Source organism: Sus scrofa, chromosome 15 (genome assembly GCF_054392235.1).
Source record: "Sus scrofa isolate SSC_HxYL_T2T_F1_AM1 chromosome 15, Sscrofa_HxYL_maternal_Yorkshire_Landrace_v2.0, whole genome shotgun sequence".
Lineage (NCBI taxonomy): Eukaryota > Metazoa > Chordata > Mammalia > Artiodactyla > Suidae > Sus > Sus scrofa.
The window spans coordinates 145,674,537-145,692,816 of record NC_139397.1 but is presented as its reverse complement, the minus strand read 5'-3'; the positions used below and the strand labels follow the sequence as shown (position 1 = coordinate 145,692,816).

Below are 18,280 nucleotides of genomic sequence, written 5' to 3'. Positions count from 1 at the left end.
AGGGGCCCTGGGTCCTGGGTTCTGGTTGCGGGTTCATTACCATGTTACTTTTTTGCAATATCATCTTTTTCTCCCTGTCATATCTAGAAGTTGACTAAATCTGATATATTTCTCAACAGTTAGTAGCTACAGAAAGCAATTAGAGAAATGGCTTTGTTACTAAAAGCACAGAATAAAGCTGAGAATTTAGATGTTTAGCTATCGAAAATCTATTTATTTATATGTATATATTTATTTATTACCTCTTGGTCTGCCTCTTTTCTTTGGGGCTCTTTTACTCTGAGTTTTAGGTCTGCCTCTCTTTCTCTCTGAGAAAATAAAAAACATAATAAAACAGATGCTGCTGAAAAGTTGTATTGCATATAATAGTGCTTTTCAAAACTTCCATTTTACTATCAATTTTCAAGAGCCTACTACATAAAGAAAAATATATAACCCATAAACTTGCATTTACCAAGCCTTTGATAGTTAACCTGGGTTTATCCTAGATTTTGCAACTTACCTCATATTAATCCAAGTGCATTTGCATCTACATTAGTTAAAGAAATTTGACAGTTTTATTCCTCGTATCTCAAGGAACATTGTGAGAATAATAACGATGAGCGCTAACAGTTGTTAAGTGTTCATGATATAGTAGACATGACCGTAAGACCCATATATCTGCTAGTTTATTTTAGGGACTTTTACTACCCCCACAACCAGGGAAGAAACCGAAGCATCCATAAATTTAAAAATTAAGTGAAACAATGCAGATTTCTTTTGGTTAAGAGACAGAATCAATGGCAGCAACGCAAGAATTTTCATTGTCTAGGGAGATATGATGGTGAACTACACAGATAAAACACTAGCCATCATCTTGGCCCCAAATGAAGGCTTTGGGGCTGAAAATATGAAAAGGATCTAAAGAACTAACCAAGAAAATATTGCCCAAGGGAAATTTGTAGAAATAGAAATTCAAGTCCCACAAAACTTCAGCGTTATGGATATCAAGGAAGGGTTAATTGAAACCCTATCTCAGGGTAACATGCTCGCAGATTCAGCAGGTGATTGGATTTGGGTGGAAAGATGGTGAGGCTTGTGCAAGTAAATCTCCCGAGTGCCGTGTTCAAATGTGTTGATCTCCAAAGCAGGGACATGAAATACACACCCTTCCTTCTTTCCTCTCCTCTTCTCTCCTCTCTCTGCTCCCCTCCCCCCCCACCCTCCTTCTCTTCTTTCCCCCCTTGGCTCTCTCTGCTTCTTTCCTCTGTTCAATGACGAGACTACAATTTGAGCTTGTTCAGCTATAGACATCTTAAGCAAACAAAAAATTCTTCTGACTCTTTATATCTTTCTCTGGTACTGTTTGATTCACCTTTCATCAAACCTGTTGAGGCCAAAAAATTTAAAAGTTTAAAAGTAGTCTCATTCAGCTTACCAGAGTTCTCCTTAACTAGGAGATTTGGGGTTTAAGACTTGCTAATAATTATTCTTTATGAATTTTTTCCCTCAAATACCCCCAGCCCACAGGAAGTAGCATGACTATTCTTGGGTTTCTGTCCAAATATTATCTATTGACACCGGAGACTTGCCCTAGACTTCGAGTTAAGGGCTCACCTCTCCTCAAGGCAAGTGAGAAGGCTTCAGTGTCAAGGTATTGATCTGTTTCTCTGAGAGTTTGAGGGAGGCAGAGATGTTTAAAGACTCAAGCCAGGAAAAGTCTAGGGAGGGTGACCGTCTTGTGAGCCACCTCCACACCCACTGATAGGGGCGTGGTTCTCACAAGCCATGAAGAGGTGCAGTTTTCACGAGTCTCCCCGGGGAAAGGAGACGCACCATTAGTTCTTGAGAGATAGTCTGTCCAGGAGGATCATTTGGATGAAAGACGTGACCCCAAGAAGGGTGTGGACCTCCTGGAAGTGGTAAGCAGTCAGCTGGATGTCCTGCATCCAGGGAACTTCAGATGGGATTCTCCCTAAAAAGGGGGGTCTCTGAAGAACCCACAAATGTGGCTCATGCATCTACAATTTCTGGGAGACATGTAGGATCGACTGTAAGAGAGCCATTCTTGCTCCTTATCATATCTTCTCACCCTCTTCCCCAAACTTGAATTAGCTGAAAACAGCAGATACTGAATGGCGTTAGAGAGGACGTGTGGGTGAGGGACATGGCTGGCCTTACCCGACTCCCTCACAGCGTATATTATATCCATTCAGTCTTTTTAATATCAAATGAGATTATCACTGCTGCTGAAAAGGACTAGGACAATGTTGGAGCTTATCTAAGACTTTATCTTGGGGTATGGAAAGAACTATTTGAGAGAACAGATTTGACAAGGAAGTAAGCAGGAGAAGGAGCAAATATAATTTATGCTTAGAGTACCTTTTCCAACTATTTACAACAAATTGAGTATGGCAGAGAGATTTCACAAAAGCTCAGAGGATTAAAGTCTTGGGGCTGGGTAAGTATAACCAGGGAAATAACCAAGATGACAAAGATAACCATGGAGAAAAAATGATAGAGATGCTAGAAATATATGTATATGTTTATTTATATTGAATGTATAGTGATATGTTTAATTATGTTTGTTGGAAATGGAAAAAATACATCCAAAAATATTTTAACTCCAGATGAAAAAGCTTTCCACTTCTGCAGGACCATATAAATGCAACAGCCGTATTTTATATGTTATGATGTTAAAGAATGAACAAAAGAAATAAAGTGTACAGGAAAAACACAAGTAGAATGGGAGAGGGAAGAGAAAAAGAGAGACAAAGAAGAGAAAGAAAAGGAAGAGTGAGATAAAAATGAAAATTCCAGAGAATAGAGCATCATTTATCTTTTTCATCCCCTACGGCACCAACACAGCATTGTGTGTGTTTGGTTTAAATAACTTTCTTTTTCAGGCTTAGGTCTGATGTAATATACCATAAGTCTGGCTTCTGTTTAATTGATTCGAGTTCTCTCTTGTCTGTTTCTTCTCATTCTGTGCTCATTAGTTGCAGCAAACTTTCCTAACATTTTCTCCCTCATTTCCCATTCAAGGCTAGCTGGTCTGGCCACAAAGCTCTGTGCTAAATCCAAGTTCCAGCTCCTTTTTATTACCAAAGGCCTCAGGTGACAAGAAGGCTAGGTTTGAACCCATGGAGAGTCTGACATTTCCTCTTTATTTGAGGAAGTCAGTGAGTTAGTCTGAAAACATAGTGGACAAGTGGGCAGATTGCTGTTTGTTACCCATAATGATTCTTTCTTCCATAGGAATAGAGTTACAGCCAGACCCATGGCTGCCTGCCTAGAGATTGTATTTCTCAGCCTCACTTGTAGGTAGCTCTGGCCATGTGACTAAGCGTTGGCCAGTGGGATGTGAGCAGAAGATTCTGGGTTTTCCTGTTTAAAGAAATAGGTGAGTGATTTCCCTATCAATGAAAGACAGTAAATAAATCAAAATAACAGAAGAAATACTTGAGGGAAAATTCAAGAAAAAGGTTCCTGAAGTTATACTAAAAAATTGAATATACATATCATAAGGACATGCATTTTCACATTGGAACAGAGAAAACTGATGCCAGTCAACCCTGAAATATATTCCGGAAAACTCACTGGGCTTGAAAGATAAGCAAAGTATTAAGTAGGCAGCCTAAGCAAAAAGACAAGGTCATTTTCAAGGGAGAGGGATATCGTTGACTGTAGAATTTCCCACAGCATCATTCAATGCCACAGCAAAGTGAGAAAAAATACCTACAAAATGCTTCTAGAAGTAAAGAGCAAGAAAATTACTTTTTAGGTATAAATGATAAAAACAAATACTTCTAAATAGGAAAATTGTGGAAAAAACTGTTTCTATGAGTCCTTATTGAGAAAACTATTAGGACATCCACTTTAGCAAATTAAGACAGGACTGGAAAAATTTTGATAAAAAGATGAAAATGAAAGTGGGAATGAGGTGATAGACCAGAATGATAAATGTGTATGTCCTGACAATATAGAAATGAGGTAATAATTAAAAAAAATTGGGGATTCCCTTTGTGGTGCAGTGGTTAACGAATTTGACTAGGAACCATGAGGTTGTGGGTTTTATCCCTGGCCTCGCTCAGTAGGTTAAGGATCCAGCATTGCCATGAGCTGTGGTGTAGTTCGCAGACGCAGCTCAGATCCTGTGTTTCGGCGGCTGTGGCGTAGGTCGGCAGCTGCAGCTCCGATTGGACCCCTAGCCTGGGAACCTCCATGTGCCACGGGTGCGGCCCTAAAAAGACCAAAAAAAAAAAAAAAAAAAAAAAAAGAAAAAGAAAAGAAGGGAGAAATATGGGTGATAGAGCAAAGTCTGCTTTATGGTTAAGAGTTAAAGGGTATTATCTGGATAAATCAAGGGTAAATATAAAGCTCATTTAATAGAGGTAGGTAAACATAATGGGAACATCATGGTCTCAACTGGGTGGAAGAGGAGAAGGCACAAAGAAATAGGACACATGCCAACTTTATAAATATCCTGAGTGGGAAATTAATAGGTTCTGTCTAAAGAGAGTTCCAAAGGTATGACATAAAGGTAATTCTCAGAGGAGTTCCCACTGTGGCTCAGCAGGTTAAGGACCCAACACAGTCTCCGTGAAGATTCGGGTTTGACACCTGGCCTCGCTCAGTGGGTTTAAGGATAAGGTAATTCTGAGAGTAATCACTGTAACAAAAGAATACACCTTTGTAGATATAAGAAGGTGTATATACTCCTAACCAATGGGTATATGGGAAATAAACAGGGGCTCAATCATTTATTTCTTTTAAGGGAAATACTGAAAAGTGGCTCATATTTTTTTCTGCTCGGAAGCCATTGGCTAGGACTTAGTCTCATGGCTCGGGAATGTTGAGAAGTTCAGTCTCAGCTAAGCAGTCATATGCCTGGCTGTAACCATTACAACAAAAATGCACATCTTCCTAGGTATCACAAGTACACACATACACATAAATGTATTGAAAACAGAAGGCAAAGTATTGACATGTTTAATATCCAAGACACTAGGGCATGTGATATAAATTAATATGACAGGAATAAGATCAAACACCTTGGTCCTAACGATAAAAGTAAATGGGCTTAACTCATTTAGGTATATATTTTGAGATTGGTTTACAAAGCTTACCCCCAACTTTTAATCACATACACCAGACTCAAGTAAAGACATAAAAATGTTGAAAATGAATGCCCAAGTAATACATTTAACAAGGTTGGTATGATTGATACATATTCAACTCCATACCTAGAAAATAGAAATAGAGAATATACATTTTCTCTTACCCTTTCTTAAACAACTCGTGGGTGAAAGAGTACATGTAAATCCAAACGTAAGGCTATTTAGCAAAAAACAGTAATAAAACATTGCATTTGGGAATCTGTGTAGTATTTAATTAAAAAAAACACTAATTCTAGAAAGAATGAAAATATATAGATATACAGCCAATTTTCATCGTTCACAGAGTCCATGTTTGTGAACTCACCCACTCACTAAAATTTACTTGTAATCCTCAAACCAATATTTATGGCACTTTCACGGTCATTCATGGCGATACGCAGAGCAGTGAAAAATGTAAGTGGCTGGATGCACCTGTTCCCATTTGCAGTCAACCTGTACAGTCCTCTTGGGAACATGCAGTGTAGAGGCAGCCTCACCCGCATGGTGAGGTCTGCAGAGAATCCTCCTTAGGCAACATCACTGATTATTACATCACCACCTATGACAAAGAACTAACAACAGAAAATTACCAGCCTTCTAATTTGTAGTTTCCTGACCTTTCTTTATCCCTCCCTTTATTTTAATACTTGTTTTTTGCTTTAAATACATATTTTATACAATCATATGTTTGGATTAAGCTTTTCATGAACTGATAGAATTAATTTATTCGTTTATTTTATTTTTTAATTTTTAATTTTTTTTTGGTCTTTTTTGTCTTTTTTTTTTTTTTAGGGCTGCACCCGAGGCATATGGAGGTTCCCAGACGAGGGGACTAATCAGAGCTATAGCTGCTGGCCTACACCACAGCCACAGCAACGTCAGATCTGAGCCGCTTCTGCAACCTACACCACAGCTCATGGCAATGCCGGATTCTTAACCCATTGAGTGAGGCCAGGGATCGAACCCGCAACCTTATGCTTCCTAATTGGATTCGTTTCCGCTGAGCTCCCTAATTTACTCATTTAAATTACTCATCTAATCCATTCTTGAATGCATCAATATGCAGAAGCTTAACTATTTCTAATGTAGAGTTTCTTCTTACTTGCCACACAGCAGGAGGAAGGAATTCCTGTGATGCTAGCACTTATAACCTGGGGCAAGGGCAGCTGGCGTTGGAAATCACTCTAAGCATTTGGGGTATAAATACTGGCCTAGCACTGAGGAATTAGTCCTTCTCTGTTTCATCATGGTGGAAAAACATGAAGGGTCCCACCTTGCATTTAGCACCTGAGGTTACTAAGACTGTGAGGCTGTGACAACAAGCACAGGTATCACTGGGAACTAGGGCTGTGACCAAACCCTGGGCTACTTTGCAGATGAAACCCTGAACTCTCTCACTGAATGAAACTTACAGCTTAAAAAAAAAAAAGGGAAGCTCTGGGTTCACTGCCTTCTGTGGGAGTAGGGGTCACTGTGAATTATCCTGCCATGGTTTATAGGATGAGCTATGGGAATTTCATCTGCAGCCAATGGAATTCTACCCAGTTTTTAGCATGAGCCTAAGCTTGGCCAAAGTCTCTCAAAATCTTGGCTTCTCTGCTGAGCCTTCCACAATTCTATTTTGGAGTAATATCTATCCCTCTCAAATCTGTTTTTCGCTCTTATTATGCTGAATTCCCAAGCTACACCAGTAATAATGGGCAGTTTTGAAGTCTGTTTGTATATCTTCAGCCCAAATGGGTACCATGTGGGAGGGAAGACTACATTCCAGTAGCCATTATTATAGGTGTGGTCTGATTTTTCCAGAAAAGAGAAGTTGTGGAAGGGTTGAGTATGAAATTGGTGGGTTGAGCAGAGAAAATGGAAGTGGATGAGGTCCATAGGGGTGGGGTCTGGTAAATAGAAGGTGTATAAAGAAGGGTCCTCAGTATTTGGATATCAAGGAAAAAAGAAAGTATTTTAATGATACTGGAAATAATAATTAACATATAGGTAGTAAAGCTTATAAAATATCATATGATAGAGTCTTAAAGAAGGTATCTTAAACATCCTCACATAAATACTGAACAAATCATTCACATTATGTATTTAGGAGAAGATGGGAAAGGAAGTCTGAAAATAAAAAGATAAAGGATCTCAAGCTGATTCAGATTTAGCAACAAGATGGGAAGCTATAGTAGAAAAATCTACATACATCTTATTTTACTGTTTTTTGGTAAAATCCTTTTTAAGCCCTTTCCCTATTATGCCAACAAAATTAAGTGCTGTGGGCCTGTGTTTCTTATAAGGTTAAGGAATCAGATTCCAGAGACTGGATTTTTAAAATGTTAAGTTTTCATAGCTAATAAAGAATTACCAAAAGAAATGGATGGAACGTCCCCTCAACCCACAGCTGTAGAATGAGAGAGAGCATTCTGCTCCATAAAATTAACAAAGAATCTGATTTGGGGAGTTTCCTTGTGGAGCAGCGGGTTAAGTACCTGGCACTGTCACTGCTGGGTTGCTGCTGTGGTTCAGGTTTGATCCCTGGCCCGGGGAACTTCCACATGCCACAGGTGCAGTCAAAAATTATTTTATTTATTTATTTAAAACAATTTTTTTAGGGCTGCACCTGTGGCATATGGAAGTTCACAGTCTAGGGGTTTAATCAGAGCTATAGCTGCGGGCCTATGCCACAGCCACAGCAACACTAGATCCAAGACCCACCTATGACCTACACCGCAGCTTATGTCAATGCCAGATCCTTAACCCACTGAGCAAGGTGAAACCTCATCCTCATGGATACTAGTTGGGGTTCGTTGCCACTGAGCCACAATGGGAACTCTCCAAAAAATTAAAAATGAAAAAAATAATCTGATTTGACAGTGTTAAATTGAGAAATTTCTTAAGAAGATGTCTTATAAAATATAGAGACATATCTGTTTGTAACCATTATCAATTTGTTCTGTTCTCTGTAATACAAACTTGTCTTTGAAAAAGTTACCTAAAATGGTCTTGAAATACCCCACCACTGGAAATTGTTATCACTTCTTATGAAATCAGTTTCCTAAGAAACTTAATCCTCATTGGCTGTCTCAATAATTTGGGGCTTCACTATAATATTTTAAAGTGATATCTGTATCTCTAAAATATAAATGCTTATAAGAGATCTTAGAACATTCTTGGAGGTCCCATCATGGCTCAGTGGAAATGAATCTAACTAGTATTCATGAGGCTGCAGGTTCCAACCTTGGCCTCGCTCAGGGGGTTAGGGATCTGGCGTTGCCAGTGAACTGTGTGTAGGTCTCAGACATGGCTTGGATCTGGCATTGCTGTGGCTATGGTGTAGGCTGGTAGCTATAACTCCGTTTCGACCTCTAGCCTGGGAACCTCCATATGCGATAGGTGTGGCCCTAAAAGACAAAAAAAAAAAAAAAAAAAAGTTCTTACTAAAAGTGTAAGAAAATTCTTGGTGGAAAAACATGAAATGAAACGAATAAATGAGTAGAAATCTCTGTCTCCCCAAATCAATCTGCAAATTGAATGCTTTTCTTTCTTTCTATTTTCTTTCTTTTTTTTTTTTTTCCCGTTTTGGCTGCCCCCACAGCATGCAGAAGTTCCCAGGGCAGGGATCAAGTCTGTACCATAGCAGCGAACTGAGCCACAGCTGCGACAATGCTAGATCTGTCAGAGAGCAACTGTTAGTGAGAAACTTTTAGTGGCCCTGCTCAGCCACTGGTCAGCACTGTATTGAGCCGTCCCCCAAGCAAATGACAGTTAGTGAGTGACCATTGGCCCCTCCCCCCATCTCCTTTCTCTATATAAGAGAAGCTTGAATTGAGACTGAAGGAAGATGGTTTTTTGAGATACTAGTCGGCTATCTTTTTGTTTGCTTATTTCCAATTAAAGTCGTTATTCCTTGCCCCAACAAATCATCTCCAAATTTATTGGCCTGTCACGTGGTGAGCAGAGTGAACATGGGTTTGGTATCAATTTTTGGTGAGTCAGCCAGGAGCCTTGCTGCATGTGGCCAGGTGGCCATGGTTGGGGAATTGTCAGGTAAAGTCCTAGAAGCTGCTGGGACCATTTGTCCTGAGGATCTTCCCTTCAACACTTCCTGAAGTGGCACTGGCTGCCCCAGTACTTGGCAGTTGGAGAGGCGAATTGACATTTCAGTTCCATACAGTTGGGTAAGTCGCTCTGGTGTGTATAGCTGGGAACATTCTCCCCTCGTGATTTGGGCTTTTCCTTTAAGGGAAGGCCAAGCCGTTTTGCATTTGATAGGGACACCCTATTGGAAAGGGGAACTGTTGGACTCTACTTTTTTTGCTTTTTGAACTGGTTCATTGGGTCTTGTTTTGCATTCATCCATGAGGGAATCTACTTGTGCTTCTGGTGTTGGAATTTGCTTGTGCTTTTTGTGTTTTGTTGTTCTGGACTTTAAAAATATGGGAAGTACTCCATCTGTCCCTAAGGAAATCCCTTTGGGGTGTATCTTAAATAATTGGGCAAAATACAGCTGTGGGCATATGACTAAGAAAAAGATGATACCCTATTGCAATAGTGTGTGGTCTCAATATATGTTAGGATCAGAAGAGAAATGGCCCTTGAATGGCTCACTTAATTATTATATGACATTGCAGTTAGAATTGTTTTGTGAAAGAACAGGTAAAAAAGATGATTTTCTGTATGTGGAAGCATTTATGCTATTGCATCAGGAAGAAAAGAAGTTGGAAGGCTGCTGCCTTACAGGATAGCAGTCTGGAAGGAAAACCAAGGGAAAAGCTGTTCTGCAAGAGGGAGAGGGAGAAAATGAGAACTTTTCGAAAGAGCAAATTTTCAAATTTTAAACCCCCCTCTGGCCAACTCATCTCCCCTATTACCTGAGCAAGCTGCACTAGTGGTTGTTCCAACCACCCCCATGCCACTGACGTATTTATCATCTTGTTTCCCCTCCTTGTGGGGGTCAATTAGAAGGTTCTATGCTAACCCAGAGCACAGGTTTGGTATCACCTGGTTTGGTATCACCATCTAAGACCCAAGAGGGCAACCAGTTTGGACTGGGAGCCACTTCCAGAGCAGGGCAGTTCCCTTGCGCCAGTATCCTGCAGGAAGCCTTAATGAAGATGGTCAACCAGCTGGATTTCTATGGATGCACAAGCCATTCTCAGCTTCAGATTTGTTTAACTGGAAAAACCATAACCCTGCTTACTGAGAGGACCACTTCCGTATGACTGAAATTTTCACCCCTGTCTTTGCCATTCACTATCCCTCTTGAGTGGACATTCACACTCTCATGGATATGATGCTTACTTGGGATGAAAAGGAGGATGATCATTGATAATGCTAGGGAGGAAGCACACCAGCTTCTTCTAGCAGATCCAGATGGAACCCCAGAAGCAAATCTGGCAGTTCCCAATGCCGAGCCTGATAGGGATCCTAATAATGGAGCTATGCCCCATTTAGAGCATTATAGGAAGTTTTATCTTAGTGGGTCTTTGACGGGGGGTGCATAGGCAAAGGCGCTTGAACAAAATTCAGGAGCTACACCCAAAACTTAAAGAGGATCCATTAGAGTTTCTAGAAAGATTTTATTTGGTTATAGATGCTGCACTGAGGCCCTGAAAATATGAGAATGGTAAATATGGGTTTCAGTGGGCAACATGCCCCAGATATAAGAAGGAAATTAGAAGTGTTAGATGGTGCATTTGAAATGAACCCCTCTCAGTTGGTAGATGTGGCTTTTAAAGTGTGCAACAACAGGGAAAAATGACAGAAGCAAGAGGATGCACGATGGATGCTACTTTTCTGGCAGCAGCATTGGCTTCCTGGAAGGTGATTAACCTGAAGAGAGATGAGCCGCCATTGGGGAGGGAACAATGTGCTTATTGTAGGGAGGAGGGGCACTGGAAAAAGGGGTGCCCTGGGCTGAAAAATAAGGCAAAAATCAACCAAAGAAAGATGGGAGCCTCTCATATGGTAGACAGAGAGGAACATTTTGATGAGGAATGAAAAGGTCTGGGGACTCCCTTGGACTTGAGGGTCCCAATCCCAATTTCCCCACAGGGGCCCTGGGTAACTCTGACAGTGGGGGACAAGTTGATTGACTTTCTGATAGATACAGGGGCAGCATACTCTGCGGTAAACACCAAGGTGGCACAGAAAACACCCCAGTCCATCCCCGTTATGGGAGTTTCTGCAGTAGTACAAGGTCATTTTTTCTTACAACCTCCAGAATACCATTAGGGGACCTCACCCTGAAACACAGTTTCTTATATACGCCAGAAGGTCAATTCCCTCTTCTGGGCTGAGATCACTTTCATAAATTAGATGCTTAAGTAACTTTTTTGCCAGAAGAGCTTGACATCAGAGTCCCACCAGAGCATGCTTTGAGCCTACAGATGGCACACATGGACACCCCAGAAAGGGAGGCAGAGCTCTTTCTCCCCAGTCTATGAAGAACCTACATCCTTCCTGGAGACCACAATCAACAGGAAAGACTGAGAAAATGAATCACACATTAAAGAGGAACATTGCTAAAATATGTCAAGAGACCAACTTGGAATAAGGCCTTGCCTATTGCCCTGCTATGGGTCAGAGTGCTATGGGTCTGCTTTCCTAGAAGCAGGCTCAAATGAAGCCCCTTTGAAATATTGTATGGTAGGCTACTCCAGGTGTCTGCTCCAGTGGGGGAATCTATAATGCTCTGAAAGATCTAGCAGTTGACAGTTATGTTAAAACTGGTCACTATACTAATCTCTGTTTATGAGTTTTCTTCCAATAGGTCTGCATATCCAACTGAGTTAGGCTTATATCATTTCTAACCTGGAGACTGATTCCTCCTTAAAACCTGGAAAGAACAAGGGCCTGAGCACCAGCTGATTGCAAGGTGGATGGGACCCCACGTGGTATTACTTACCACACACTCCTCTGTCAGGTTAGCTGGAGTAAAGCCATGGATGCATCATGCCTTCAAAGTAGCCCCACTGACATCAGAAAATGACCCAACTCCTGAGAGGCTTAGAGAGCAATGGGTGTGTGAACCCTTAGAAGACATATGGTTGCTCTTTGAAAAGTACAAAGATTAGAATTTCATTGTAGCAGGCATTTTACCAAGTTTAAATAGTTGTGGATAAAGAAAGAGGAAAGTTGTGTTACTTAATATTCCCAGCACGAGGCTGATCAATTCCATTCCATGATCACCTCCTCATCACCCATGTTGGGCAGGAAGTAGCCAGAAAAATCATTGCCCCTTTGCCCACGAGATTGTGGAATGGACATTGACAGTGGGGAGTTGTACAAGAGCAACCGTTAGTGAGCAACTTTTAGTGGCCCTGCTCAGCCACTGGTCAGCATGGTAGTGAACCCTTCCCCCAAGCAAATGACAGTGAGTGACCGTTGACCCCCCTCCCATTTCTCTGTATAAAAAGAGCCTCAATTTGGACTGAGGGAAGATGGTTTTTTGAGACACTAGTCTGCCATCTTCTCCATCTGCCAGCTTTCTGATTACAGTTGTTATTCCTTGTCCCAACAGCTTGCCTCTGAATTTATTGGCCTATCATGTGGTGAGCAGAGCAAACTTGAGTTTGCTATCAGATCCTTAACCTGCTGAGCCACCAGGAAACTCCTTGAATGCAGTTCTTTTTTGTTTTTGTTTTTGTCTTTTTAGGGCCGCATGTGAGCATGGCATATGGAAGTTCCCAGGCTAGGGCATGAATTGGAGCTATAGCTGTGGGCCTACGCCACAGCCATAGCAACTTGGGATCTGATCTGAGCCGCATCTGTGACTTACCCCACAGCTCCTGGCAACCCCGGATCCTTAACACACTGAGCGAGGCCAGGGATCAAACTGGCCTCAGGAATACCGGTTGGATTCATTTTCCGCTGAGCCATGACGGGAACTCCTTAAATGCATTTCTAATCAGAAGTTTGAATGAACTTGGGAAGGAAGTTGGGGGGGGTCTTCTCGTGTTGATTGTAAAATTCACCCCCAGTGAGTCATCAGACTGGTGCTACTTCTGAGCTTTCCTTTCTCTTCTGCAGCCCCTCTGATTGTAAAAGAAAAGCTAATACAGAGACAGATAAAGGCACTCTTTGATGAAAACGGTGATTGAAATCATGATGTAATAGATGATTTCAATCACCATTTTCAGGGAACATTTTTAAAATTCTCACCTCACATATACACACAGAGGGAAAACTCATGGGGTTATAAGCATTAGAAATCATCAGATACTTCAAACACTCTAGAATAAAATATAGAACAATATTCTTTAAAATCATCAGCTGGGGGGGGCTACTATAAACATGATAGGAAACCAAAGAATTAGAGAAAAAAAAGCTAACAAATTTGACTGCCTAAAATTTTACAAATTCTTTAGGACAAAATAGTCCATTAACAAATCTCAAAGAAGAGCAGATAATGGGGCAAAATATTAGGAACATATAGGAATAGAATTTAATGTATACATATCATATAAAAATTTCTATATTATTTCAGCATAATAAAAAAGATAAACATCACTATAGGAAACACTGACCCAGCATTTTATGAAAAAGAGTTCTATGAAGATGAAAAACAAATGACCAAAGAACAAATGAAAAATACTCAGCCACACTAAAAATGAAAATAGCACATGTTAAAACATCCCTTAAATAAGACTTTTTATAGTTCAATTTCAAATGCCAAATAGTTTTATTTTCTAGGTATGATATAGTTTCAAAAGCAAGAAAATGAAGTATTCATAGAAATGCCCTATTTAGATAAATAAAATGACATTCCAAATGTGTTAATACATGCAAAGAAAACTTCTGGAAAGACATATACAAATGTTTATAAGACATATATTTTTAAATCAGAATAAAAGGCAATGTGAAAATATCTGCATTTTGAAAAAAAAATGGTTATTTTAAAAGGTATTATTTTTTGTCCTATTAAATTATAGACAATAATAAATTTTTGCATTAAAATACAGTTTGTCTGTAAATAAAATTCAAGTAAATTCTTATGCATTCTTACTTCTTTTCCCACTGTGTTTTCCCAAAGTAGAATTGCTTTCCGAATCCGAGGTATCTGGAAAGTAACAGGTGGTGATCAGAAACCATAAAGTTTTTGGAACAATAAAACTGTAAAAAAATGGTAAAAACTTTGACAAACCCCTATGTTACTCATGTGCATCAGTTTCCTCCTTCATGAAACAGGGATAGCAACAAAAATCCTCTTCAGGCTTTACATTTTTTTAACGAAGATTAAATAAGATCTTACTTGCAAAAGCTAATGAGAAATCACCATATAAATCAATAATATGCTAATGGGCATCCTTCAAAACCATATGCTATATGCTGAGTTTGAGAATAGTTATCTGAGGGCTACTTTTTTTTTTTTCCTGAGAGGCAGCAGGGCCATTTATTTGTCTTTTGAAGCTTGTCCTAGGTTGTGACAAAGAGGTACTGTTATCTTCCAGCAGACGAATACTTGGATACCTTTGCTCTATGGACAAAGGTGAAGTCACTACATAAGTCCAACCTCTTAGTATTGATATGCCAATACAGTAAACAAGCAGTGCCATTTTTACCAGTGTATTTAACTATGTTGTCCATGTATAATCAGTAAGACCCATTCTGTTAAACATGACTTTAGGAAGGAATGATCGCTTGGCTTCCTGCAGTTAGGGAAGGGTTAGGTCAAACAAACGCAGAGAACGGGATTCTGACCTGGACTGGATGTATTCCTTGTCAAAGTATGGTCAGGTCAAGTGCAAAGGAATGGGAGCTCTGATTTCAGACTCCTGACACCCCGAGGCCCAAACTCTGGGATCTTTCCCTCCATAACATGCCCACCCTTGGTGTGAGCTTCTGGGTGTTCTCCTTGAACCTTGACCACCTCCCACAGCTCCCCGAGGGCTATGGTGTCTGTTGCACCACCTCTACCCTAAGACCTTGGGTGGCCTTGCCCATTATGCCAACACTTGGCTACTTTCAGTCCCTGCTTCTTGGCCCCTTGACATACTTTTTTGAAAAGCACATGACACAGGGACCCTTCTCAAATCCTTGGATCGCTGCTCCTACTTTGTGATTTGTAAAGAATTTTCTTCTGTACCCTCTCTGTTCTGCTCCAGTTTCCCTGACACTTACATCACGGGGTGTCTCTACCTCTGAAATCTCTTTTTCCTCTTTTTCTCCTCACTGTCTTTGTCCCTTTCTTTTAATCTGATTTTTCTGTTTTCTCTTTTCCTCTTTGCCCCAAATCTGTATCTTCGTTTATTTATTTTTTTCTTTATATTTCTCTCCTACCCATTCACTGATGACATTTTTATGTATGTTTGTATTTACTTTTCTGTGATGCTATTCTTTTCCAGAAACTTGTTTATTATATTTACATTTGCATACACATATAATTTACTTGTTAAAACAATTTAAGGAGCTTCCATTGCGGCTCAGTGGTAAAGAATCTGACAAGTATCCATGAAGATGGGGGTTCAATCCTCGGCCCTGTTCTGTGGGTCAAGGATCTGGTGTTGCCCTGAACTGTGACATAGTTTGCAGACTTGACTCGGATCCCGCATTGCTGTGGCTGTGGCATAGGCCAGTAGCTGCAGCTCTGATTAGACCCCTAGACTGGGAACTTCCATATGCTAAAGGTGTGGCCCTAAAAAATAATAATATAATAAATATTCTCAAACAAATACTATAATTAACTAATTTTTGTCAGATAAATTTCCAAATGTTGGAATACTGAAAGTGGACATTCTTTTCTATTCATTCAACAAGTGCACCAAGTTTCTCTCATGGCCAGACGCTAGTGAATGCTGATGGTAACACAGGGCACAGGGTTCATGAAGCATTCGTGTTTGTCAGTCTAGTGAGCAACCAGGGAACTGACACGCTGGGAGTGAATATTTGGAAACATGGAGAGTGTCAGGACACAGACTGTTCAGGATCCTCTGGGCGTGCTGAAGACAGGAAGAACTAGCCTAGTTTGAGATGGGGAACCTGTTCCCAAGGAGTTATCATAGAAGCGGGAGTTAACCAAGGCAGGGAGAAAAGTGGGCAAGAGAATAGCCCCAAATGGATGGAGAAGCATGTGTGAAGGTCTGGATTCGGCAAATGCAAGGCACCAAAAGGAGCTGAGGATGTCTGAGCACGGAGTGAAAGAATGAGAGGCAATGAGGAGGGTGGAGAGCGAAGCAGGAGCCTCAGGCAGGTGGCTTTGGAGGTCACATGAAGCAGAATTTAACTCATCCTCAAGAAAATCAAAGGACATCTGGCTGTGAAGAAATATTGAGGAAGTGGGGTGGACGGGACTTTGGGTTGCTAGATACAAACTATTACGTTTAGAGTGGATAAGCAACGAAGTGCTACCGTAAAAGCACAGGGAACCAGATCCAATCTCTTGGGATAGACCATGATGAAGAGAATATGAAAAAAAGAATGGGTGTATATATATATATATATATATATATATATATATATATATATGTATACATATATTTGGATGACTGGGTCACTATGCTATAATCAGAAATTGACACAACACTGCAGTGCAATAGTACTCTAATGAATAAAATAACATGATCAAAGGGGAAAAAATACTGTATAACTACAGGGTTGCTAAGATACTCTCTTAACCTTTCTTTTGGAAGCTTTATAATGTTGGTTTTCCTCCATCCCAGATTTATTGAGGTATAGCTGACAAATAAAAATTATATATATATTTGAGGTGTACAACCTGGTGTTTTGATACGCATTTACATTGTGAAATAGTTGCCACAATTACACTTAATAACATACTCATCACCTCTCACATTTACCATTTTCTCCCTTCCTTTCCCTCCCTCCTGCCCTTTCTTTTCTTTTCTTTTCTTTTGTGATTAAGGCCCTCAAGATCAGCCCATCCTAGCAAATTTCACATGTGTAATACAGTAGTTTTAACCATCATCACACCGCTGTATGTTACATCCCCAAAGCTTTTTAATCTTGGGTAACTGAAACTTAGCATCCTTCAGATTCCTGACATTCTGCAGGCCAAGGCTTGGCATCCTACTCTTCTTTACCTGACCCATTTTCTAGGAATGAAGTGTATGGTTTCCGAGATGCACCTTCATCACTCAATTCTGAAGAGTCACTAGAGGCCATCCCTGCAGAAAGAAAGAAACTTCCTTTACAGTCTCAGTCTGTGAACTAGGGCCAATACAGCATGGAATTCTTTAAAAGGAAACCTGGAAAAGGGAAGCTCATGTAGGGAGGGTAGGAATCCTTCTGCCACCAGGCAACCCTAATGGCTCTATCTAACCTGTTGGTCAACGTTGCTCTGGGAACCACACCCAGGGTTGGGACTGGACACCACTTTGCCATGGAAGGCACTCCCTTTGGTCACCATTTCTTACCCCTTCCTCTAATCTGCACATACTTCTGCCTCCACTCTGTTTCTTATCCAGGGGGACCATGGAAGCAACTTTTTCAAGATGTCAGAGCCTCCCTCAGCTGGGCCCCCGATAAGCACCCCTCCACCCTGGGAGCTACTTTATCCTCTTATGTGACAGAATATTACACTGTGACATTGAACTTTTGAGGACAATGTATTGCAACAATTAGGCCAGCCCCCTAATTCAAAATGAATCATGCAAATCTTCTGAAACACCAAGAAATTATTCTTTTGTTTTAAAGGCTATAACCAAAAAAGACCAATGAAGGTTTCGTAGCAAAGAAAGATATATGAAACATCAAGAGTTTCATTGTTCTTACGTCTTTTCCTGTTGCTTGGTCCATAAAAAGCTTTGTTTTCAGTATTTGGAAGATCTAGGAAGTAAAGGAAAATACAACCGTTAATCCATGACTAAAAGAGCTGTAGATCTTCTGACTGCTCATATTGCAGACAGGATTTAGACTATAAAGATGCAATGACGATCATTTGCTAAGAGCCCAGACTGTTAGTTCTTCCTCTTCCAGTAACTTTCCACATGTGATATATAAAATGGCCTTAAATATTTATGTGGTAGTGCTCTCATCTATGAGATGGGTTAAGTCTGAGCTGTGGTGTAGGTGACATATATGGCTCAGATCCCACATTGCTGTGGCTGTGGTGTAGGCCAGCAGCTGCAGCTTCAATTCCACCCCTAGCCTGGAAACCTCCATATGCTGTAGGTATGGCCCTAAAAAGAAAA

General features: G+C 40.4%; 1 protein-coding gene across 20 annotated transcripts in view; it reads right to left on the bottom strand.

Moving 5' to 3' along the window:
• Nucleotides 1–18,280, bottom strand: part of SP100 (SP100 nuclear body protein) — an 80,316-nt gene that overhangs the window by 24,989 nt on the left and 37,047 nt on the right. For 8 of the 20 annotated variants that reach the window (XR_014830206.1, XM_021075662.2, XM_021075665.2 and 5 more), the window contains 4 exons: nucleotides 17,862–17,915; nucleotides 17,171–17,254; nucleotides 14,137–14,190; nucleotides 243–308 (listed from right to left, as the gene is read on the bottom strand). Coding sequence is in view for 17 of the 20 variants with exons in the window: in XM_021075662.2 (XP_020931321.1) it covers nucleotides 243–308; nucleotides 14,137–14,190; nucleotides 17,171–17,254; nucleotides 17,862–17,915 (258 nt within the window). In the remaining 3 variants the exon portion in view is untranslated. Of the gene's footprint in view, nucleotides 1–242; nucleotides 309–5,463; nucleotides 5,711–12,909; nucleotides 13,184–13,793; nucleotides 14,191–17,170; nucleotides 17,255–17,861; nucleotides 17,916–18,280 lie in introns of those variants that run through there. The other 12 variants (XM_021075663.2, XM_085000660.1, XM_085000663.1 and 9 more) reach the window with 8 other exon arrangements.